At 36.0% G+C, this 26,293-nt stretch overlaps 2 protein-coding genes across 2 annotated transcripts in view; one reads left to right on the top strand and one right to left on the bottom strand.

Annotated features, from left to right (window-relative positions):
• Nucleotides 1–2,168, bottom strand: part of LOC105052285 (UDP-xylose transporter 3) — a 16,979-nt gene extending 14,811 nt beyond the window's left edge. The window contains exons 1-3 of the mRNA XM_010933052.4: nucleotides 1,928–2,168; nucleotides 1,774–1,847; nucleotides 1,503–1,646 (exon numbers count right to left, since the gene is read on the bottom strand). Of these exons, the coding sequence (XP_010931354.1) occupies nucleotides 1,503–1,614 (112 nt within the window). The 5' untranslated portion in view covers nucleotides 1,615–1,646; nucleotides 1,774–1,847; nucleotides 1,928–2,168. The remainder of the gene's footprint in view (nucleotides 1–1,502; nucleotides 1,647–1,773; nucleotides 1,848–1,927) is intronic.
• A 10,643-nt stretch (nucleotides 2,169–12,811) lies between these two features.
• On the top strand, nucleotides 12,812–20,699 carry LOC105052286 (serine/threonine-protein kinase STY13). The gene is made up of 6 exons (XM_010933053.4): nucleotides 12,812–13,729; nucleotides 14,847–14,979; nucleotides 15,180–15,375; nucleotides 16,563–16,687; nucleotides 17,910–18,068; nucleotides 20,273–20,699. The coding sequence occupies exons 1-6, from the start codon at nucleotides 13,494–13,496 to the stop codon at nucleotides 20,561–20,563; spliced, it is 1,140 nt and encodes a 379-aa protein (XP_010931355.1). The 5' UTR covers nucleotides 12,812–13,493; the 3' UTR covers nucleotides 20,564–20,699.
• Nucleotides 20,700–26,293: the final 5,594 nt, after the last annotated feature.

The raw sequence follows: 26,293 nt of genomic DNA, 5'->3' as shown, positions 1-26,293 counted from the left end.
ATGACTACCTTACTTTACAACTTCATGTGAATAATTTGATGATTTGGCATCAACTGTTAAGGAGTGCCATGCTATATCCTGATCATCCAAGCACTGACATGTCAAGAAAACCAAAATTTAAAGTGTCCAAATAACATTACAGTTCTTTGAATCCTTTCTTAGAATATAATCTATCAAACCTATAATATCAAAGATTTTTTTTTTTTATTTTCATTATCTTTCTTTCATATAACTCTAATGCACAGCTAATTTTCACAAGTCCCAAAATCCCAGATACCCTTATTTTCCCCTATAGACTTTGTGGTTTAACTCTATCCAAATAAGATATCAGGAGAGGATCCATGACACCTTTTAGACAATTGCTTTAGATATGAACACTAAATCTTAAGGAATCATATCAGGTTGTGTCCGAAGATACACATCCATACACCAATTGTGCACCACCAAATGTTAACTAAGTTTCACAGAATCTTATAAGAGCCTTTAATCATACAAATAGAGGTTTGGGCAGATACAGGAATAAAGTTGAGAAACTCAAAGCAAGCAACAGAAACATTGATTCTTGGACAATCTCCAAGTTTCACTATGGAGAATTTATCTCCACCTTGCTAATACTACCGCACACTCCAAAAGCATGATGGTTGATGATTACATGTTCACTTTAATCTCTTTAGAATATGAAGGCAGTGGGCTATCAAACAAGCAAGGAGCAAAATCTGAGCATTGTCATTAGCCTAACATGATTATGTTCATTCCAATCTCTTTAGAACATCAAGCCAGTGGGCTAGCAAACAAGCAAGGAGCAAGATCTGAGCATTCTCATTGGCCTAACAAGATAAGAAAATATTATCCTTAATCATCTGCTACAAAAACTAGCAGTATGTGTATAATATCTTACCTATAAACCCACAGTATCTAAATATTTATCAACATTTGTATTGAGAGTTCCAAGCTTAATTTGGGAGCATGAAACCAAGTACAAGAAGGAATCAAGGGAAGGACTTTTATGTTGGTTACAGTTTAGAATGGCATAAGGAGTGAAAGCAGAGGTTAAAGCAACTTGAAAGTAAGCTTGAGATAGTATCTAGTGATCCCTTCTTCCAAGATCTGATCTATTGTAATACTATCTGTATTCTACTTTTAATAGATTATTTGTTTAGAAGGCCAGGACAATCGCATTTCAGAATAAATTTAAGTTATATTATTGTCTGCATGCCAGCCAACAAAATATCGCTAATAAATTTATTGGCAGAAGAAATTACTGGCTGACAGAGTTGAAAAGAACTACGAGTAATCCTGCTAGACTAACTGCCACCTAACCCTAGCCAATGATCAAAGAATGCAATAGAAAAAGCCTCCAAGGACAACAAAGGTGGAAGCATAGACAAGACAGCAATATCCACAAGTAAAAGCCAACTGATCGATGCAATTAATACATTAAATTTCTCAAAAGCAACCCCAAACAAACTACAATCTCATTGGCTCGACTTTCGCTTTCTCACCAAATGTGAACCCGAGGGTACTGATGAGCGCCTTGTTGCAGATCACAATGGACACCGACGACACCACTGACAGGCTCAGCGCACCGACAGTCCCCAGCCTGCTCTCCCCCATCCCCTCTCCAAGATTGACTTCACTCCCGCGATCTGGAACAGAGGCACACCCCCAATTGCAGATCAAATCCCCCACCCCAGAACCAACACCAAATCCCACCGAAAAACCATCATAAGAGCGAGGAAACAATAATCACAAAACATCAAGAACAAAACCGACCTCATTCCCGGAGACATCGAGATCGAATCAGCTCGACCGAAGAGGAGGAATCAAGAAGAGCTCCAGAACATGAACTGAAACCAAAATCACAGTAGAGAACCCAGCATTTTCAAACCCTAGATCTGGTGAGAGAGTGAGAGAATCGAAAAGTTACCTTCTTGATCTCTCCTTCTGGCGATGAGCAAAGACGGTTTCTACAAGAATAGATAATTATTACCCAGAACAGCAAGAGAGATCTGTGAGGGAAGCGGGCTTGTTCGCGTCGCTTTTTTTTTTGACCCTTTTTTTTTTCTTTTTAATGCCTCTTTCCTTTTTCGACGCCGGCAACGACGGAGTTCGGACGAGGAATAAAAGGGAGAAGTAGGGGGGGGAATGAACGAAAATTGAAAGCAGGTGTGTGCTGGAGATAAATTTAAAAAATGCAACCAGAAATAGAAAGCCTGGATAAACACTGTTGGGAACCAGCATGAATAAAATGAGATTGGGTTTGACTGGGACTCACATAATTAGATTCAATCCAGTATAGATGTAATATGCAACAACGGACCTATAATCCTATATGTGTGTGTGTGTGTGTGTGAATGTGTACATATAGAGTACATACTTAACATTAATTTATTAAAATAAATATAATGATTCAAAATCAATGATGAAGGATAAATTCAAGATCCAAGCTATTAAATTTGAGCTGCATTGCCAAAAAAAAAAAAATCAAAAAGTTAGAATTCATGTACTTTTTGTAATCTTTAACCTAATCATCAAATAAGTATCAAAATTAATTATTTCAATAGCATGATGTAATATTTCATTAGATCTAACCATCTAAGTCTAGCAAATTTATATCCATCCATGTTTCAAGACATGTAGATTATTATTTGTGAAGTAATTTTTTAATGTACGTATCCTATCATATTACCATGCCAGCACAGCAGTTATCATTCATGTACCAACTTGCTATAGATGCTGGAGATCATAAAAATATGTGAATTTTACTTTCTAAGTGCTTGTCCTTGTTTAGTCTAATTGGACCCAGAAAACCAAACATGCCTACTTCTGATTAGATTCATTTCTATGTCCTCCTTAACATGGGCATTGCCATATGTAGGTCACCTTAAAGTAGTTTTATCCTAATAAAATTCTTCCATCTTGTTTTGGAAGTATATGACTTTTGCTTTTCAGATTTAAATCAGCATGTCTTGTTTTTCTCATGCCTCTTTTATATGGGTCCTACTGTGATTGTAATAATTCTCCAAATTTCTGTTCTTATCCGAAGACATCGATTAGTACATGCTTGTTGCTTATGCAATAGTAAGTGGCACCACAAAAATGTTATTGATGAACTGAGCATCATAGTATTCGTGATGATGTTGCCGACTGGCTCTGATATGACTTGATTGATCCACATGATCTTCACGGCAGCAGGTATACCTAAATCTGAGAAAAAACCTAGCAGGGGCAAACTCATGATAATAGCGGTATTAAGAGAACAGGATTAGTGGTAAATTTAGAATAGAAGCACTAAAAAGGGTTGATGTTACTGCTATGCTGGAAATGAATGGGAAAATGAAGAAAAGAAGACAATGTGGACTAGAGCAAATGATCACCAAAGAGGAAAATTATGCCATGGGAAAAGGAAAAAATCTCCGGTACTTCAAAATTTTTGATTAGTTATCCATACATGGCGGATGAGAGAACTTAAAGTTCATTTATCAAGAAATTAAAATATATCAACATACATGTGAGATGGGTGTGCCGACACTAAAACACAGGCATGCGCATGCAAGCGCACAGATGCATGCACAAGAAAATGTTTAGAACAGAAGCAACAATTTCCACCAAAATTTTTAGACTGGCCCTCTGTAACCTGTTAATCCTTCGAATAGATGGATGTATTATTTTAGTTGTTGTGGTTTAAGCTTCAACAGTTTGAATTTCTCCAAACCTATTAATTAGAATTTATCTTTGCTATTCCCTTATGCAACGATGGCCATTCAAGTATCTCTGGTCACAGTTAAGCCCACCATCAAATATGATTTAACTTGATTATGCAACTAGATCGAGGAAAAGGTTTTGAATTCTAGTGACATGTCAAGTATCCAAATCATGTTAGAATGATGAAGGCCAAGAGCCTGAAAAGTTTTTATTTATACTTCAGTAATAAGGTGTGGCTCAACAGGGGCAGTAGTGAAACTAGGTAAACAACTGTCAAGTAGCTACTCTTTAGAAGTGGCGAAGCCAACAATTAAGTGCAGTTCAGTAAGCCTAATGGCCTATTGAAGGATGCTGAGATCATAACATATGTATTGCACAAGCATTATATTTATATATATATATGTTGAAATATGTAATTATAAACCCTGTTCTTGGAGATGGCTGCAATGCTTGACAAGCTAGGCTAAGCTCAAGCACGCCATTTTACCCTTGTTCGGTCATGAAATGATGTACTTACATAACTAGCTTGGCCCATGGACAATTCTAAAGAGGTCCTGTAGATCTAGCTCAAAACCAATTCATGCTTCCAAAATCAATCAAACAGCTGATTCTCTACTGAGATATTTTCCTTTTTACTGATATGTATCTACTTTGAATCAGACCGAAAACAGACCCTGCATTATTAGTGCAGAATATGTGATTTTTTTCTATTGCTTTGCTTGTCAATAGATGGCTTATAATTCTCTAATCGAACCAAAGCAAACAGGGGAAGAAATAAGAGACAGATGGAATTAGACAAAAAGGACTATGTATTCATGCTTTCTGCAAAGTCCTTACAAACGAAGAGAAGCTCACTTAGCACCTCTCTAAAAAAATAATGGCTAATAACGGCCATGATTTATTATTATTATTAATGAAAATAAAGGTGCAAAGCCTATTGGCAGAAACTTGCTAGTACCTTCTTTTGCTTTTTTTTTTTTTTTGGGTTACAACCTTCTTTTGCTAATTGCAACGCACTATCAGTGTGTGCATATCATTCTCAAGAGGGAAGAAAGCCCTCCTAATCCTATTTGGTGATATACCATACCACAAACAGTCTAAGACTAAACCATATCATGTTGTTTGCAGTGACAAAATTAAATTACCAAATCAAAAATTGTGAACAATAGAGGCATTATTATAGATGGGTCAATGGATGTTTCACTTCATTGCAAAAGTCTGTGATGGTAGTTCCTATGGAATGTATCAAAGCATGACTAAATAAGCCGAGTTCAACCAATCAATCTGACCGACATCTCTCTCATTTAACTTTATGCATTTTTCTCTTGGTTTGTACATCTATCCAGCCAATTTGCAACTCGGTTTGCTTCGGACCATGTGTATGTGCATAATGTGGAAATATTCTAATCTTGCCAAAGCTTTGAAAATTATTTGGCGACTTCGTATGCTATATGCTATGAATTCCACACGCCTTCATTTTCTCCAGTCTACCACTTTGTCTCGAGGACATGTCCCATAGCTGATATACAAGTTTCCATCTTCCGTAATTTTAGGTGGGAAATATTTCTCCGAGCCAACCTTCGGCAAAAGCACTTCATATTGTTCAAACTCTTTTGGCGTTTTACCACGAAATTTAAGAGACCGGGCAAAAGAGAGTGAGTGAGAGCTATAGCCATGATCTAGACTTCTCAAAGGGGATATGTGACAAGAGGCAGAGATGAAAGGGACTCCCTACCAAATTGGAAGCAACGAAGAAAGAAGATTTTTATGGTCACAAGGTTGGCGACTCTTTTTGCTAAAGCATCCACCTCGGGAACCACAGGCAGAGATTGCTGATAATTATTCACATGATTACCTACATTCTAATACTTCAGCAATAAACTATCCAAAATTCAAATAAGACATTTTTGGTTGTAATCATTGAGGCAAACCTTAAAAACCTCTCACCTTTACCAAAAAAAAAACTCTCACCAAGCTCATGCATCTTACTGGTAGCTGATATTTTTGCCAAAAACCTCGAAACTTTGTCCATAGTCCTGAATCATCATTGGTTATAGAAGGTTGTGAGTAGTCCATTCCAGGACAGTGCATTTTAGTAGTTACACAGCAAATTAATATCAGGACTCGCCATTCAAATCGGGACACTCCATTTTTTTTTTTTGGTACGACAAGACACCATATTCAAATTAAGGTCACGGGTTGTGAGTAGACCATTTCATTCGAGGACTTCCCATTCATATCAGGAATCAAGAGTCCAAATTCTCACTTGGTTTGAATTATGGATTCCGTAAGACACCATATTCAAATTAAGGTCACGGGTTGTGAGTAGACCATTTCATTCGAGGACTTCCCATTCACATCAGGAATCAAGAGTCCAAATTCTCACTTGGTTTGAATTATGGATTCCATGAATTTTTTTTTTTTTTTTAAATAAGTATAGAGAAGCAACAGGAGCATATAAATTAATATATTTAGATAATTTTGACATGTGTGATGTATATTAGAGGCATAGAGTCACAACTCTTGATCTCACATAAAAAAACTAGCATTATTTAAGTTTCTTGATCTTATATAAATATCCGAAATATATTATATAAATATGCAGGAACTATCTATTACACAATGTGAGATTAAATAGTTCTATGTGGATTCTCATATTCTCTCCATTTAAGTCATGATGTCTTTATCAAGATAAAGAGTCTAAATTTATTCAAATCTAATTATGAATGCCTCAAATCCATTATAAACCCTCCATTGTAGCATCTCCTGATCCGCATAAAGAGAATATAATTTTATTGTAATCCAAAAATTCATCCAAACAGACTAGATAGAATATATGATTTGAATTCTTTGATTTTATATAAATATCCAGAATTTATCTATTGACTATTGCATAGCCGATGTAACACTAGACATAAATTCAAATGGATCCTCACATATAATATTAATGAAAGCTTAAAAATCAGAAGCAAAACTAATGCATTCTTTTGTCTCTCCAATACTCTGGATACTTCAAACTATTAAAATTCCTGCATCATCTTCTTTTTAGGGAAATATAACATGCAACTCAAAAATATAATTAGGTCAAGGCAAGTTTGGACTTAGAACTCAGATGACCCAATCCGAATCATTCCATATATTCAAATATAGATAAACTTGCTAGGATGTATATTTATTAACAAAAAGGAATCATACGATGTCATATAATGAACAATTGGCAGCCTTTCATATGCAATGATGATTCGACCACAAAGTGTCAAGGTTTTCTCCATTATAATGGTAAATATGTATACTACTTTTAGGAGATGAAATCTGGTAGCCATCATACTTGCCACAAGTTGATGCTTGTACATTGTTTCATGGTGGGGTTAGATTGTTCTTTATGTTTTCTTTTCCTTATTCCTGGATTTTGGTCATGCTCATCCTTGCAAAAAGAGACATGTCCCTTTATATCTGTCAACCTACAGTATCTAATGAGATGAAAAATCTCTGGATACAGCAAGTTTTCATCTTGTTATTATTGTAGTTTCAAGCTTCCAATCATGAGACGCTAATGGAATGGTTGGTGGAAGCCTCGTAATCCTGAAATGTAATTGGTTTAGCTTGCTCCATTTTGTCTTTTACAACAAAAGTCACGCTCTGTGGGACGAAAAATGCGAGCCACTATAAGAAAAAAATCTCTAGTTGCTTGTGTGCTTGTGGCCACGCCCTTCCAAGTGACAAACCACCACTCAAAAATTTGGTGGATGAGGGGCTTAAAGTCATGCCATCCAATTGGAGGACCACTATTTGTTTTCTTTGGTGATTGACCTCTTTTTTTTTTTTTGATTTTTTTTTTCAGAAAAAAAGGCATGCTAGCAGCAAAATACAGAGCTTGAACATACAAGTATTTATTTCTGATTATATTGGATTTATTCTACAAGTTTTTTATATTTTTTCTCCCTCTAAACATCTAATGGGAAACAAATTTGCATACCATCTGAGGAAGCGCACACTAAGTAAAATTTAAATTCATTAGTTCCAATATCTGATGTTTAACTGTCGAATTGGAGAACACTTGGATTGGCCATTCTTTTGATTTGGATCGGATATTTTCTTTATGATCTTCATTATCCTGCTGAACATGATGTGCATGTTTAATGCATTTGCAAATAAAATATTTTTTGAACAAAATCGTCTGAAAAAAGATTTTTACCTGGACCCTGCAGTGCATAGTTTCATAAAAAAATAAATTATATATAATTTTAATAAGATATAGTCATCATGTCCTCATGCTAGCAAAGTTTATTCAATTTTGATCATCCTTTCCCAAAGAAATGCCATTTGGATCATTAAGTGAGATAAAAATCACAGCATCTTGTACTAAAATTCATTTCCTTCGTGAAACTAAAGTATTATCTTTTGTCAGCCTTGCTGATGCTACAAAACGCATATTCTTTTTTGGGTCCTAATAGTGCTTCAGGAAGGTACTCTGTTTCCATTTATTTATTTATGTGACGCTATGTCGAACATAATGACTGCATGTGACCTGTTAATCATTTTAAGTGTTATACAAATTAATTAGAATATATTTTGTTGGAAAGAGCCTAGCACTAAAATAAAAATAAAAATAGATGATTTTTATTTCACCTATTTGATTGAGGTTTCATTTTTATTTTAATTTTAGAGAGAATAAAAATTATTTTAATTTTTTAAAATTTAATTTTTATCAACTCAAAATTTATTTAAATTTTAATTCAATTCATAAATCAAATATGTTAGAGGATATGACAATCCTACTTTTTATTGTAATCTATTTTGATTTTAATTCTGATTTCGATCGAAAATCAAATGTATTCTTAATTCTTTCAAAATATATAATTTATAAATAATTTAAAATATGTATAATTATTATGATTTTTAATAATAATTTAATAAAAAATTTGATTTAAAAGTTGTTTCAAAAAAATTGATGTTCACGGAGATGATTAATCGGTGTGAAGCTTTTCTTGAGCAAAAGAAAGCTAACATAGATTTCTCACCTTTGACGTGAGTTTTGACCATCAAAAAAAAAAAAGGTGCTCGCAAAATCAACTTTCTGTCATGTAATTAAAAATCTTCCTGATGCGAGACTTCATTCCTGGAAGGTTCAAGGTGACAGTAGAAAGCAATCTTAATCTAAAAGTAAGCTTACCGACCAATTTTATTATTATTTCAAGTTTGAATGTTACCATCACCTTTATTAACGCTTTCCCATTATTTTCATAATTTCATTATTTTTGGTGCGTGACCTTGAGAGGCTCGGGAGCACTGGGGAACAAAGGATGGGCACGAGAGTCGAGACGGCTCGTAAATAATGACACATGGCAGCAACAAATCTCCATATAGAGATATTCTAGTTCTAGTAGAATTTGGAACACGTCCGGTTGACGTGACTGATTTGAGTGCGGAGTACGGAAGAGAAAAGGGAGGGCAAATCAAGCGAAACCCATACGAGAAGTCTCTGCACTTGTTGCAATACCTTGCAACTCTTCCAGAGGAGAAGTTTGCGCATTTGTTGCACTACCTTGGAACTTCCGAGAAATGAGCGTAGACATTGTTTTATTTGGAACCTAAAATAAAAAAAAATAAATAAATAATAAATATTTGAACTATTTGATTTGAAAAATTTTATCCTCGTTTCAATTTCAAGAAAGAACGAGATTACTTCAACCTCTTAAAATTTAATTTTTATTTTATAATATTTAATTTTAATTTTAATTTTAATTTTAATTTTAATTTTAATTTCAATTACCAATCAAATATTTCGAAAAATATGATCCATTCAATTTTTATTATAATTTTTTTACTTCAATTTCAATCACAGATAAAATACATCATGAGTGCTTAGGTATCTAGTTGGAACGTTAATGATCTATTCTGTATCTGTTGCAATGCATAGTCACTTCTAGACGGATGGTGCTTGATATAAAATAGAGATATATATTATAGTTTATAATTATCATATACATATAGTATACATAGATGTTATTCTCTATCCAGAAGTGGTATTGAAAAAATACTGGATTTGTGAGTTTTATTGTGATATTTTTGGCTTTTTCTAAATCTACGTTGTTTGATCGTAGATTCCGTGCTGAGGACGTTAGGCATCCAAGCAAACAAATAAGTACTGCATTTTTTTTTTTGCTTTAAATTAACCTGTCTTTTGCCGTTAGACTAGTTGTGGCTTCCATCGCATGGATGTAATTGGTCCTTTGTACCTTCAAAAGCGGTCATTCTTATTTATGACACCTTGTAACTACGATATGTTCATAGCATGCATTAGAAGTAACGTAGCAAAACAAATGCCCTTTCCTTGGACTTAGTTTTACTTTCGATGTACATGTATTGCATTACATGGTTTAATGCTGAGGTACATGGTGTGATACCCATGCTTGGTTATGTGGATCAAAATTGTATGAAATGAATTCATCTACTTAAAGAAAACCACTATTTTTGTTGCAAACGATTAAATAGTATGGCTGTAATGTAGCCAAATGTCACATTCCATGGGAACTTTAGTGCTAGCACCCTCATCCTTTGGTTCATTTAGATATGTGTCATCCTCCTATCATGGAGATTATGGCCTGCCTGTTATGGTCATAAAGTAAATACTTGTTCTTGCCACATGGGTAATTCTTAGCTTTTCACATGAAACGTATGGCTTTCTTTTTTCCTTTTGTCACAATATATTTACCAAGACTTACTAGTTTTATAAATTACATATTATAAATAATAAGCTAAGGCCATCAACCTATTTTATTGCATATATAAATGATAACATTCAAATGCACAACCTCTCACTTATATACGTAGACCATACCATGCATTGCCCTCCATGTAAGGTTTTTATCTCAATTGAGACCATGAATGTTAGTTTGTACCGGTCCCGAGCACAAGCCCCCACCCCAATCTAATGGCATATATAAAAACTTTGGTCCTATCATTTTTATTGATATAAGATTAATAAAATAAGAAATATCCACCAATATAGTATACTCATATTGATAATCTATTTTTTATTTTTTATTTTTTAATCTAATTTTTGTATTTCTTAAAATTGATATTTAAATATAGTTAATAATCTTAGATTTATTATATTGATTGACATATCAATATCTTAATTCTAGAATATTGTGAGTTCTTTAAAAAAAAGTTCCTCTTTAATTTTTTCTTGTCATACTAACTAAGATACAAGATCTCAATCCATCTTGATCCCAATCACTCATCGAGATAATTGATATCTTTAGATTTAAAAATCTTATAGTGTAACCTCCAAAATTAGAATTAAGATTGTACTACTTAGTTTGTTCACCAGCAAATGGCAAATAAAGTACTTATAGCAGTGTCTTACTAAAATATAATCAATATTTAAAATAAAAAATAAAATGTTATAGAATTGAGCATGGCTTGATAACTACTGTAAGGCATCTACAAAACACAAACCATATATGTTGACATTCCATTTTTATTATATTTCAAATTTAAAATGATCAAAAAAACTTCCTTAATATCTGATTATTATCCATGATTTTATTTACAAACGATTGTATTTTCTCTTACCATCGCTAAGATTAGACCCCGATTGAGCGGGCCAATCTAAAATGTTTAAAAAAAAAATTCGTAAGAGCTGCCTCCACAAAGGTACAAAACAAGGCAATAAACAATACCATAACTACCACAAGTTATTTTGAAGAAATAAGATGAGAATAAATTCTTAACATTCCATCAGAAAATAAAAAACATTCTAAACAAATTAAAATTATTTAATTATTTATTTATAATAAAATTCATATTTATTTATTTATTTGTGAGAAAGAATCGTATCCAACGATGCCATTATTGTAACTATACAGCTTGAATAACTTAATTAAGACATTTAAAATATATGCATTGAGTGGTTTATGATATATATATATATATATATATATATATATATATATATATATATATATATATATATATATATATATATATATATATATATATATATATATAATTATATATATATAAAAATAAAAGATTAAAAAAATTAAACAATCAAATAAACTGTTCATATCAGCACTAAATTTTCATCTATAAATATTATATAAATTAAAATTAATTTTTTATATATTACATATCAGAATTTTCTTATCTAACTATTCTTCCTGCATTAAATACAAATATTATATCAATAATATTGAAATTTATTTATATCTATTTAATTACATGATTAAAATCTGTTATTGATCTTCAAAATATAAATAAATATATTTTTATTATTTATTTAAAATATTTTTTAATAAATTAATTTTTTATTATATAATAATTTTATTATTCGTAAGCAATCAGTGGGGTAAAAAATTAGTATTCAGTCAACATAATTTCAATCCAAATGAAAATTCAAATGGGATGCGAATAGAGAGCGGAGCATTTATGAGTCAAGATTCTTGTTCCATCGTTTGTGCGTGGTGAAGTAATACATGGAAAAGAATCATGAATTCAGTATATTTATTTATGTTAACCAGTCATATTAAAATATTATCTTTTTTATATTATTTATTTTTTGGTATATTGTTTATTATTAATAATATTTTATTTTATTTGTTTTTTGATTCTTAGTTTTTTTATAAAGTCTCCCCGGATTACATAGCTGCCATGGCGCTTGACTTCGTTTCCATATTCTAGTCAAACAACGGTCACGGCCCGTCCTCACGGCCGTGGGGCCCACCAATCCCCACCCCAGTCAAAATGGTCGGCCGTCCCGTCCTTCCCAGTTCCCACCATCAAATCACTGGTCCACAACCCATGAGAGTCCACCACACCTCACCGTTTCAATATATAAACCGATATCCGATGGTCATGGGACTCACATGCTGCATTAAAAAAAAAAAAAAGACTGACAGAAAACGGGAAACGCGTTTGATATCCCGAAGGGAATCGTATCAGCACGAATCGCCGACGCGGTGACCACAAGCTCACCTTTGCCACTCCCCCACCTTAGGGGCCACCTGGCGTGTTCTCGTTGGTCTGGGGACATCCACCGGAAGCCCAGTCTTTCCCTAGCGTATAAAAACGGCTGCCCTCGTGGTAGGACGATGCGCGGAAAATCCTCTCGGACGGCCCCTTCCTTGCCCCATCCAACTGAAAGAGAGCGCCCTGAAAATTCGGGTTCGATTTCGAAGTTTGTAGACGAGTTAACGGAGTGAGAGGCCACAAAATCCGATTGATTCCAGTTCAAAGGAGAGTAGGTTTTTCCGAATTTTTTTTAGACAAAAATCTCGAAGTTCTTTTTTCCTGGTTTTTTCTGCTTTTCTTTGCTTGCAATTTTTGCTGTACAGTTGACAGTTCTTGTAGAGGTAGAAAGTAACGGATTTGAATTTGAGAGTTTGATAGCTTTTTTGTTGTATATTTACTGATTTCTTGGTGTATTTCCGGAGTTATTAACTCGGGAAGAGATTTTAGTATCAGTAAAAATTTGGATACGTGGAGTAAAGCTTCTGGTTGGGGAAGAGATAAATCCGTCGGGTGTTTCTTCCCTCGGACTTGTTGCTTGGATGTGATATTTTTACATAGATGATTTTTTGTAAATAGAATAGTGGTTGCTGCACTCCACTAGGATCCGAAGGGAGTTTTATCGGGGAAGAATTCGATTTTTTTTTTTTTCCTTGTGTGAAGTAGAGCGAAAAGTGTTTTATTCAACTTGTGGAAGGGTCGACTGGATTTTGTTGTTTTATATGTTTTAGGGGTTTTGAACTAGTGATTGTGTTGTCTGTGATTGCCTCAACATGAGTCGTGGTGGCGACTGTAAAGATGGTAGAAAAGAGTGTGAGGATTTCAAGCGTCCAGGGCCAAACAAAGTGGCGGATGATTTTGGTCAGCTTGGAAGGCACTCGTTTGGAAAGAATGGTGCTGTTCCAGCTCCATCACTTGATATCGATGAGAAGCTACTGATTGACCCAAGGTTGCTTTTTATCGGATCGAAGATTGGAGAAGGAGCCCATGGCAAAGTGTACGAGGGAAAGTAAGTGCAAAATCCTGATTTGTTTGAATGGCTTTTGCTTTTATTTTTCCTTTCTGTGCTGGAAAAAGGAAATTTTGGTACCTTTTTACGGTTCTAGTTACCATGTAAACCGTGAACCCCTGTTTTAACGACATGGTTTCACGAACTTCTCACTTGCAAATGTTCTCCTTTCACATATACAGGCATATTTTATCAGGAACTACATTTATGGTTATAGCTTGTACGACGGGGTAACCTTTTTTTTTTTTTTCCGAAACAAAGAAGGAGAACAAGGCATAAGAATTCACGTAGTTGGACATTCATAAAAATCTAAATAAAAAATCTAATTAATAAAAGTATGCGGAAAACAGGAGAACCATTCTATGTTTGCTAAATCAATTTGGCGGGAATTTTAAGTATTTGTTTAAAGATTTATAAATTAACTTTCATGATTTCTTTGCTAATTTTTAGGAAACAACATAAGATGAGATAACTAGAATATGGAAGAAAACACAAAACCTTGAACAAAGAATTAATGTGGCTGGTAAATTTTGATAATATCATAGTAATCAGATGGTAAGGTTCAATTACAAAGAAACTGTGATACGCACATCAATTTCTTGACAAGACCTTCTTGTCTAGTGGAGCGCAGCATAACTCATGCAAAAAGCTGATACAATCTGCACAAAAAACCTAAAGCCTACTTGACTCATTATTTCCATCCTAACTGGAAATGCTATTTGGCTTTTGATTATCATATGATGACCTTTAAGTTTGAGCAACTTTATTGTGGAATGTTTTTTGATTTTGACTTGAAACTTGTTTGAGGTTAAATCCTGTGCAAATGGACTTAACACTCAAAACTTCTCTTGACATTGTCGAGAGGTGCAAAACAATTAGTCATTTTAAATCTAGTCAGTGACTTCTATAAATATTTTCTGATGATTCTTGTTCAAATGAACTAAAAATTTATTATATTTTGTTAACATGATAAAATGGTCTGTCGATCATTAAGAAGGTTGATGACTTTTTATAATTTTTTTAAATAAGTTTTTTCCAGGAAAATATTTATTGCTTGTAAGTTGATATGATTAGTATTAATTAAAGCAGTCTGCTAAATCTCTTTCTTTTCAATCAGGTATAGAGACCAGATTGTGGCAATCAAAGTACTAAATAGTGGCAACACTCCTGAAGAAAAGGCAACACTTGAAGCTCGTTTTATTCGAGAAGTGAATATGATGTCCAGAGTGAAACATGAGAACCTTGTCAAGGTGTGTGATTTCTTCTTAATAAGTTGTGATGGTGATTAACTAGATGCACAATATATTACCTCCAAATTGGGCACGAAAGTTCCAGGCTTGTCCTGCTCATTGTCCTCAGCCAACTGATTTAATGCTTATTTCCGATTAGTACATTTTTTCTGCTTAAAATTTTTCTGAACCACTTATAACTGTCGTCCTCCTTTTTGTAGTTCATTGGAGCATGCAAGGACCCAATCATGGTAATTGCCACAGAGCTACTACCAGGAATGTCATTAAAAAAATATTTATTGACCATTCGCCCCAAAAAGCTGGATCTTCGTCAAGCAGTGAGCTTTGCACTTGACATTGCTCGTGCAATGGACTGCCTACATGCTAATGGGATAATACACCGAGACTTGAAACCTGGTATAGATCTGCTCATTTATTTCTTGTATCATTAATTATTCCTTGAAGTACTTTAAACTTAGCTCCATCAGCATTTTGATTAGGTCATATGCCCACTGATAGATTGTCTGTTTGTAAGTAGTTTCTGCAAGGGACTGTTAAGATGAAAAGAACTCCCGAGTATAAGTGTATGTTCAATTGGCTGCTGTCGGAAGCAACCTGAGTCTGTGGGGAACACATTATCAAATGTTGTTTCTTGATAGATAGTTCTCTTTTATCAATATCTCATTATATTGGCTTATGTCTTCTGATATTTTGGCCTGCCTGGTGCTGATTTTTGGTATTTGCGGTCACAGGATCCCTTGTTTCAAATGTTTGAAGATGCCACAATTAAATCTATCCTTCTAGTAGCTCAGTGGAAATTCTTTTAGTATGCTGGATCTGTTCTTATTAATTATTTTGCCTTCCTTCCTGTTTGAAGATCTGAAGACCTTTTTCTTTTTCCTTCTTTTTTTCTTGTTGGTTGTCTGCCAAGTGTTATTAGTGTGGCTCTCCTACAGTGTAAATTGTTTCTTGTGTTCAGGGTCATGTTTAGGGAAGATAATTGTTGATGTACAGTGCCCGTAAAAGAACAACGGGGTACACTCAGCCAATCCTTGTTCTCATATCTTACTATTTATAATATTTCCTAGCTTTTAGCTTGTATCCCAGTACCTTTTTATTGTAAAAGAATGTGCCTTTTCTGTTGATCAAGTCAGTCTGATGCTTCAGGGATAAGATAAACAATGATGGTTATCTAGTTTCCAATTTTGATATTCATATGTTCTTATTGCAGGCCAGAAAGGGGGAAGAATAACTGTGTTTAAGTTACTAGGCTTTGTCAGTTTGTGAATCTTGACTTCAGTTAGCGCATTTTGGCAATTTTTTCCTCTAGAGTACATGTTTATGCAAATACTCTTTGATGCTGTATCAAATATATAGGAAGAAATAGTATATGAAATACTCTAGGTCTCAACAATATGAAGTGTTAGCATCCCATTTTTATCAACTTGCTTTTTCCAGCAAAATGAGAATATCAACTTTACTTTCCATCTTATTGATGTACAATCATTCATATACAAGATTATCTAGTGTTAGGCTTAGCTCTATATTTCTTTCGGTACATTTTCCACATTTTCGCTTATCAAAACATGATTAAAAATATGCAGATAATTTGTTGCTTACTGCAAATCAGAAGAATGTCAAGCTTGTTGATTTTGGACTTGCAAGAGAAGAAACTGTGACAGAGATGATGACTGCTGAAACTGGTACATACCGTTGGATGGCTCCTGAGGTGATACATCACTAACTTTTTGATTATTTAAGAATTATTAACTTTTATTATTAATGTCACTGAGTGTAAATCCTTGGGAATTCAATTGGAAACTGTTCAAGGTTGCCACATCTCTTTTCTATCCTATAGTAAAGAGTTTTGGCTACAAATCAGTGTGTAGAGGATAAGCTCAATAAGATAATGGAATAAATTCATCAGAGTTGTCATAACTATTGGAAGTGTTGAAATATCTTTTATATAGAGTGTGTTTTAGTAGGGTAAAAGGGAGTCTGTATTGATGTGTTTAAAGGCATGATCCTATAACTTCCAGATAGCTGAATAAATATTTATAAATTATTTTTAGTCAATTTTCTCAAAAATATGTATAATTTCTTTTTATAAATTCTCTCCAAAATATTTATAATCTTTTTTGTTTATAATCTTTTTTCATAGTTGTCCATATGTATCAACAAAGAGATTTGAAGGGCTTTTAGTAATACTAGAGGTGACCCTCGATAGGAATGCTTGGTGAATAAAGATTCTTGAAGCTGACCTCAGATAGTTGTGTCAGGGCTGGATAATTGTGGGTATAGTATGGTTTATATTTATAAACAGAAGGCACTCTCTTAACATTATGAAAAATGTGTAATTTGTGTGTCACCTATTTCATTGCATGAATGCCTTTTTGTTGTTTGTACTTTTTCCCCTTTGTGCAAATATAATCATGAGGTGTAGTATATTTGTTGGCTAGTGGGAAGCATCAAGGTGTCTATGCTGTATAGAAATACTCATGTCTTGTGTTCCATTTGTTTATTTATTTAACTGGTTATATCTCTCTGCAGCCTCTTGTCCTACACTCTCTGTTCCTTAAGGATCTAGACCCAGTTTATTGTCAAATTTCTCATTTATTATCTAATTCAAGACAAATTGCTTTGTACCATGTTTTCCTAGAATAAACCTTAAATTGATAGCCTTATGCCATCCATATAGGGTAAGCTTTGTGAATGAGTCTGATACTTTGGAATTTGTTTGGAATTTGTGAATATTATGCAACTGGATTTATGATTTAATATATGATCTTAGGAAATATCATATGATGCCCTTTTGTTCCACTTCTTGCTGTTGTTGAGTTATCTTTTTCTTTTTTTTCCTTAACTGTAAACTCTTGCTTGTGGTTTGCGCTTTTAGATTTATTACCATGAGCTGCAGACCCTCTTATCTGAATTTAAATATAATGTTGCAGTTATATAGCACAGTTACACTGCGGCGTGGTGAGAAGAAGCACTACACCAACAAGGTTGATGTGTACAGCTTTGGCATTGTTCTATGGGAGTTGTTGACCAACCGAATGCCGTTTGAAGGCATGTCCAACTTGCAGGCTGCATATGCTGCTGCTTTCAAGGTGAAAATTAAGTATCCAATCTCTTTTTTATATTACAACTGATTGGATAACCGATTAAGTCTTTTATGAAGATACCAAAACATAAAATATTTTCTTAAGATTCCATTTCAGTCTTCTGTACATATAGAGTTACCAGCTGAACATGTCTGTTGAATATTTATTCTGTAAAAAATGATACTGGGCTTGGTTTTATGTTGCATGGATTATGTAAGTCTTTTCATAGGAAAATTTGTACTTCTAGTGTCTTCCCAAGTTCATTTTTTCATCTGTTTAACTTAGTATCTACAATTGAAGGGGTAGTGGCAGGACAGTCAACCTCTTACCATGCAAGGGCCGTGATACTAGAGTACAAACACGTTGTTGAAGTATGCAAAATCTCGGCACATGCAAAAAAATAGTAGATTAGAGCTCTTTGGCTGGCCATAGGAAGCAGCTGAATAGGCACCCAGAGGAGCATGCAGTGCACATCCCATCCGCATCCAGAATGTGCCGAGCAAGTGAACAGGCTGGAATGGGTTTGTGCTTGGGTCAGAGTAAGCCACTGCCTAGGATGCTAGTCGTTTGTGTGTGGATGGGCTAGACAGTGGTGCTTAATCTGCTGAAGAAATCTCAGGCCACAAAGGGCTGGATTATATCGACCAAATTGGAAAATCATAGATGTCATGATGGTGAAATCTCTAGAAGACTGAAGATTTTTCTTGTTGGGATGTTGTAACTTTGTTTTGTGGGTCACTTGAGGTTTAGATATAGGTCAGATTCTTACAGTAATACTCTCTGTCTATTGCCTTATAATGCAATGCTGGTACCTTTTATGTGGCTCATCCCTGTCATTTGTCAGGCCTGGTTCTCATTTCCTAACATGATGAAAATTTTCTTTGAGATGAATAATGAGATGGAATCAGCCAGCAGTGCAAAGTTTCTTAGGTATATTTATAAAGATGGCTGAGTAGCACGATGCTGCGACGATCCATATGCTGCTGTGAAGTTCTGATCCTGAGTGGATGGTCTTGGGATGGTCCAAGATATGGTATGCTATTGGTTGCATGGTTGGTACCAGGAACAATTTGGTTATGAAGACATGTTTGAATTGAAGTTTGTTGCTCTCTATAATTGACTTGTTGTGCAACACAATCAAGAAAGCAGATATAAATTATGGAATTTATTTTCATTAGAGAGCATCTCCTTGTATGTTTAAAATGTTCAATAAGATATAGCAGGAAGATTTTTATTAATGAAAATCTGAATTTTCTGTTTGTACATAAGTTAAACATAGTGTGAGATGGCTCATTCAGGAAGATCACCTAAGTTTATAATAGAACGAGTACGAGGACACTGTTATTATTAGCAACAAAGTTTGGTTCTCCGTATGATCATGTTAGGGTGATATAATTTGTTCATTGGAGTTGAAGCTTTTTAAAAATCATGGAGGTCTTTTCAGTTCAGTGGTTGGTATGATACATATCATGGTATGCAGCGGTCCCATGTCATTGTTTCTGAATCCTTGCCAAATATTATGGCGGATGGATCATAAAGAGTTATGTAAGAGAAGAAGTTTTATATTCTGTAAGATGTTTCGTTATTACTGTTAAATGAGGTTTGTAAGTTTAGTACTAGACCCTATACCAGTACCATGGTGATATGGTGTTGATACGCCTGGTACAAGGATCAGTTTGGTGTACCGAGACTTGGCGCACCCTGCATACCAAGTCTCAGTTTGGTACCATTATGGCTGGTACAGGTGGTATGTATCAGTACGGTGAACATTGCTGCTAAAACTGTACCTCTTTTTTCCGTTTCCCAAACTGCATAAATCCATGAAGGCCAATTTCAGAAAGTGCAATATAGCAAGCTGTGCATGCATGCTTTTTCTACATTGTTTACTTTCTATTTCTATTTTATAAATAGTTATTGAGGAAAAAAAGAGTGATTGCAGACTGTCAATCATATTGTTTGATTACTATATATGCATTTGTAATGAGTGTGATAGCTGCCATCTGTTGCTGTTGTTGCACTATTAGCTAAAGATTGTCTGCAAGATTAAGTGATATACAAAGCTATATTAGATCAGTGATATCTTGATCCAAAAACAGATGCTTGAATTTTCTTAGTTGTGGAAAGTTTCACATCTTTTCTGATAGTACACAAAGTGATTGTATCTTTATTGTTACTATTTGCTGACTTGAACTAATTGTTGTCTCCTGTAGCAAATGCGGCCACCCCTTCCAGAGGATGCACCGCCTGAGCTAATGTTCATTGTGCAGTCGTGCTGGGTTGAGGACTCTAATACACGTCCCAGTTTCAGCCAGATCATACGGATGCTAAATGCCCTCCTATTCACCCTTCCGCCACCATCCTCACCAGAGCCTGAAGCTGTTCCTTCTGTGGTGAAGAACAGGGGCACCATTACAGCTAGATCCTCTGCACGTGGTGGAGGCAAGCTTTCTTTTCTTCGTCAGTTCTTTGCTGCAAAGAGGTCAGGCAATAGCGGGACATGAGCAGTAAAGGTTTCAGATGTTTTGTTCTTGAAAAGGGAAAGTATTATAGGCTGTGTAATACACAAATACCATGCTTATGAGAAATTGTAAGGAATGATACTTAAGCAAGCAGAAATTACAAGTTGCTTATTCCTGATCTTCTAATCTAACAGTTGATGGCGGGCCTCTCTGGTTTAATTATGCTCGTAGTGATGTCTATGGCTAGATATAGTCAAACTTGATAGAATTTCACTGACAAGTGATACCGTGTTTCATTTCAATGAAATCTGCCTTAACTGAGTGTTAAAATAATCAGCATTGGATGCTAAGTAATTGGATATCTGCTGAGTAATTTCCAGTTTCCTTGAAAACGGAGACTGGTTTCCATCTCTTCAATGTTCAAGTTGTATGCACTTTTTTTTTTATTTCATGAACTGTACTTCAACATGCTTTCTGTTTGGGCTATGAGATATGGTTATGAAAATGACTTTTTGTACATCTATGATAGCAGGGATGTGGATGGCTTAGTGTCTGGAAAGTATCAATTTTATCATCATGGAGATTGGACTTAATTTTGTCACTCAACAGGAATATTTTTGTGGCAGCTGCATTGTATGGGATAGGTTTTCTTTGGAAGTCTGTTAATACTGTTGATCCATTAATTTCACTAATGCTGATGATGGAATCATCTATTCCTCACTTAGTCATTTATATTATTTTTTTTCAGATTTCTATTTTATGTTTCCTGTCTATAAATTAACATTCCAAATTTGGGTGGATCAGATGACAATTCGCATCTTTGTGTGTGAGGGTTGTCTTGTTGAAATCACTGTGATATGATGTTATTGCAATTCATATTTAATACTTCATCTGATTACTGGTAATGACCCAGGGAATATAAATATGTTTTGAGTCCTGTCTGTTATACGACTGAACCGAACTGAGATCAACCCTAGTTGGATTTAAATTTGAATATGGAATTGGCTCCCCCCACTTACAACATGTCAATAGAGTGTTGGTCGAGTGGACCGATTTGTTGCTGGATGTGATTTTCTTGAAATGGACACAATTAGATGGTGATGAAGTGCCAATGGAATTTTAATAGTCAACAACTATTACAAGGGATTGAACTTTAGTGCAGTCATTTCTTATCATATCAAATAAGTCTGGAGCATTCCTCTAGTAGAGAATCAAATGCATTGATGCTCTACTCTTCGAAGAATTAAATCCTGAGAATTTTAAGGAAAAGGAATTGGTTGGCTCTGGTGGCTTGTCCCTTATTCGAACAGGAGAACGCACAGACTATCTGTTTGCCTCGTGCTCCTTCTCAAAGTCAATTTGGTTGCATTTCTGCCAGATTCTTCATATGACTCAGCTCCCTGGTAGTGTAAATGGTCTTTGGCAAGACTGCAAAGAGACTTATCTAAAAAAAGAATGGCGTTTTTTTTTTTTTTTGGTAAAAAAAGAGAGAAGATTTTCAGTTTGAAATTTGAATGGATGACTTGGCTTCAGCCGTAGGTTGGTTCCTGACGTTAGAGATGACTGAAAAGATTTTATCCAGAGGAGAGCTGCGGATCTTCTTGAAGCATCTACTTAGAGTGTGGACTAGATTTACTTCTGACAATATTAGAAGGAAGCTGAATCCTGTGTTTCAACATCTAAATCTTTAGAAGAAGGAAAGTTTCTTCTTTTAATGTTTTTATTTCAATTTATGATCTTGTTAGTTATTCAATCTGGAATTTCTGTAATGCTTCCTTTTGGTACTTTAATTTTTTAATGGAATTGATCAGGCTCTCGCTTAATCTTTCCCTCAAAAAGATATTATTTCTATTAGTCTCCAACTTTATCCCACTTCTATCTCATACCGTCCAGCAGCATAATGATGCAGATCTTTACAAAGTTCGTCCAAAAGATCATAAATCTCAAAACTAAGCAAAGGCTTCTATATTACTGGTTCCAGGAGATGCAGAATTTCAACCCGTCGTTGTCGATGGATGCTGCAGCCTTTTCTCGTTTCTGCTCATTCTTTTTCTTATCGTTAAAGCAAAAGCTAAGGTTGGTCACGATCAATTTTCTTGCTCTTTTTCTTCTCTCACCCTGTCGAGTGTCCTCCACTGCGTATCCCATTAAGAGTCGCTCATCCGCGCAAATGAGCTACATCTGTATGGGAATGGGGGTCGCCCCACTATGCTTGCCAACTTTTAATTAGTAGTGTCTCAATTGAGCTGGTGATGGATCTCATGCTCTTTTGCTTCGTTGGTTGTCAAGAGGAATGGCCTTTTGAGTGAAAAAGATTGTGAAAGCTGAATTATGGTACCCTGTGTGAGAGCTTTCATTGTAGCCGATCTCTGTTATCCCTCAAACCCCCTCCCTCCTTGAAGCATGTGCAATAATTTTTTCTTTCAGCACAGGTGCCTTATGGTGTGCATATGGCACCGACCGTAGGGCACGATGCACCGATGGATAGTGTCCATCAAAGGATAGATGGCCATCAAACAATATGTACGGCATGTACTTGTGCTTGTGTGTGGCTGTCCATCTGTGATGGACGTCATTCAAGGGTACACTGCACCCTATGTGCCGCACATGCAGCATAAAGAATTTGTGCTCATTTTCTTCTTGGTAGAATGTTACGGAGACACAACCCTATTATACATACAACCCACGGCATCAAAATACAACAAATTTTTGAGCTGGGCTGGCATTGATCGAGCAAACTCCCAAATCATTGAGCCTGTTGTTTTTGGGATCATTACAATTTTCTCACCTGAGATTAGATCTAATTTCACTAAGTTCTATATAGTTTGAAAAGTAGCACTTAATCCACATGTGCTCAGATCCGTCAGACACAGTCTTTCTCCGTTATCCATCTATATGGTAAAATGGATTCAAGGATATGGGAATTAGGATTGTTTATCGAAGAAAATCAATCATCCTCACCGCCCATAGTGTTAAACGCTTAGATCTGAAGCCTGTGGCGAAGGAGGAGTTCATAACTTCGGTGGAAGGCATCCGCGGATTGATCGTCTCCGAGACTAGCTAGGGCAACGGCGAGTATTTTTCTAAAGTGGGGATAGAGAGCCCTCCGAAGCCATTGCATATGGTGTTGGACACCAGGAGCGACGTCACTTGGGTCCAATACTAGCCCTGTGCAGATTGCTCTGAGCAATCCGACCCCATCTCGACCCCTTCGCCTCCTCCTCCTCCCCCCTCCTCTATCCATTGCCGTGCCCTCAACATCTTTGCTTGCTGCAACCATGACATCAAACGCCCAAATATGAAACCTATGGTGGAGGAGTTCACAGCATTGGTGGAGGATATCCTGGGACTGATCATCTTTGGGACCAGTCAGAGTAGCGATGAGTACTTCTCTAGAATGGAGATAAAGAGCCCTCCAAAGCTCTTGTATATGCTGCTGGACACTAGGAGTGATGTCACCTAAATCCAATGCCAGCCCTGCGCAGATTGCTATGAGCAATTTGACCCCATCTTCAACCCCTCTGTCTCTTCCTCCTACTGCCCCTCCTCTACGACTCACCCCGTTGTTGCGTCCTCGACATCTCCACCTGCGACAACTCCTCAAGTGGCATCGAAGGCTCATTGTGCCTCTACCAGATCTTCTACGATGATGGGTCCTACACCATCAGGGATTTCATGATGGAGATGATGACCCTCGGTGACTTCGCTCCCATCTCTAGCATCATCTTTGGGTGTGGCCATGATAATGAAGGTCTCTTCGTCGGTGCCATGGGGCTCCTCGCGCTTGATAGGGTACCCCTCTCCTTCCCCTCCCAGATCTCCACCTATTCATCCTCTTACTGTCTCGTCGATCGTGACTCCTCTCCCTCTTCCTCCTACATAGCAGGGCCCAGAAAAATTATTGAATCATTTTACCATGCAGGTTGGTAATGAGGCAAGATTATGTCTGATGAATTTGACCACAGATGGGTTAAGTACTACTTTTCAAATCACAGAGGCTTAATGAAATTCGGCCTAACCTCAGATGGCAAAATTGTAATTGTTCCTTTTTTCTCTAGTCCTATAAAGTCTTAGAAACAAATGTTAGCTACTTTTCCGATATGGAATAGTTCTCGAGAAGAAGCCCTAGGTAGTAGAATTATACAAGCAAGCACTCGATGGTAGCACGTGCAATAAAATAAAGTCGTCTATTTATTCTGAATCACATCATTCACCTTGAAACATGTAAAATTAGGCTATAATATTGGTTAGATTATGATTTGATAAAGGATCCTGTAACAAAGATTAGAAAACAGCTTTAGAGGGTATGTAGGGTAATTTTGGTCTCTATGAAAACTCAAACCATTTATTCTTTAATACCACAGAAACTCCCTGTCAGGATGCAAAATGTATGTTTGAGGGACAGTGCTGAATTGTAGATAGTGGCATATGCCAAGAATGCACCATCTGCTGTGCACTTTCCCCTCGTGCCATAATTGCGACCCACTCATTTAAAGGAGGATATATAACAACAATGACATAAGAAAAGGGCACATATCATGATCTTGTTCCTCATCCATGATAGATGTTAGAGGACCTATCACAGGGAATTGTAAAGAAAAAGTGAAACGGTGATGGAGCACCCTCATGTCCACCTCCCCTTGTTTATCAACATTCAAAGACTCATTGCTAGCTGCATTTGTTGTTTGGTCAAACGTACTTACAGGGAAGGCAACAACATGGCCAACTGGGTGGCATCCTATATGGCAGAGTGATATGGGAGTCTTTATCAGAGCTACACCAACGACCTTGTGACTTGATTAGGACGGATGCTTATGGTTGTATCTATTCTAGGTCTCCATGATGAAGCCGGCTCCAATAAGGCAAAAAAAAAAAAAAAAAAGGTGAACAGGTAGTAATGCATGCACATAAGCTCATTATCTCTAGGGTTGGAACTAGGCCAGGTTGGGTTGGGTCATGCCCGTACTCAAGTTTGTGCTGAAATTTTTTTTAGCTTCGGGCTAGGCTCAAGTCCAATTTTATTTATTTATTTATTGTTTCAAACTACAAGTCTGAGCCTAGTTTAAAATCCAACTGGGTCTATCCATCCAAAAGAGAGAAGATGATCTGTTGCTCACATGCAAGTGACCCTCACATTATAGCCTCGTGCAGGTGAACCTTGGTGCCAGCACCAACAACATCGTCATGTGCCTGACAAGCATGACCACTCGCACCAACGAAACAAGCAGCGATGCCACCATCATTAGCATAAAGAAAGCTATCTGGAATCTTTATAGACCCTCTCCAATTCCCCTTCCCCCAGGTAGCTATGGTTGTAGCTCTCACTAAAGCATATGCCTTCTTAGGAACCAATTAATCAATCAGTCGTCGTTGTCAAGCTTATGAAAATCAGTGATGTTGTAGGTATGTGGGAGTGGAGGGGACCAAGCTCTTGAAACCCTAGCCGATGATGATAAGAGATTGGTGGTTGTGGGTGGGTTTTAGCAGTGATTCGGCCATATATCAGCAGCCTCTACTTCGGTGGTGGATAAATAAGAAGTTTCATGATTTAGGGTCCCAAAGAGGGGAAGGAAGAAAGAATCCAACAACAATAGCTTTGTAGGTAGTTTTCGGGCTTAACAATTGGTCTCTCTGTTTGGGTCTGATTTGGGTTATGTTTATGGCGGGCTCAGGCTGGACCTAAGTGTCCAACCTGAAATGTTCATGGGCTCTACTTTTATCTTGCCTCGGCTTAGCATGTACCTCCATTTAAAGTCGGCTCGGCCCAGACCC

Source organism: Elaeis guineensis, chromosome 10 (assembly GCF_000442705.2).
Source record: "Elaeis guineensis isolate ETL-2024a chromosome 10, EG11, whole genome shotgun sequence".
Classification (NCBI taxonomy): Eukaryota; Viridiplantae; Streptophyta; class Magnoliopsida; order Arecales; family Arecaceae; genus Elaeis; species Elaeis guineensis.
This window is presented reverse-complemented; position numbering and strand designations above follow the sequence as displayed.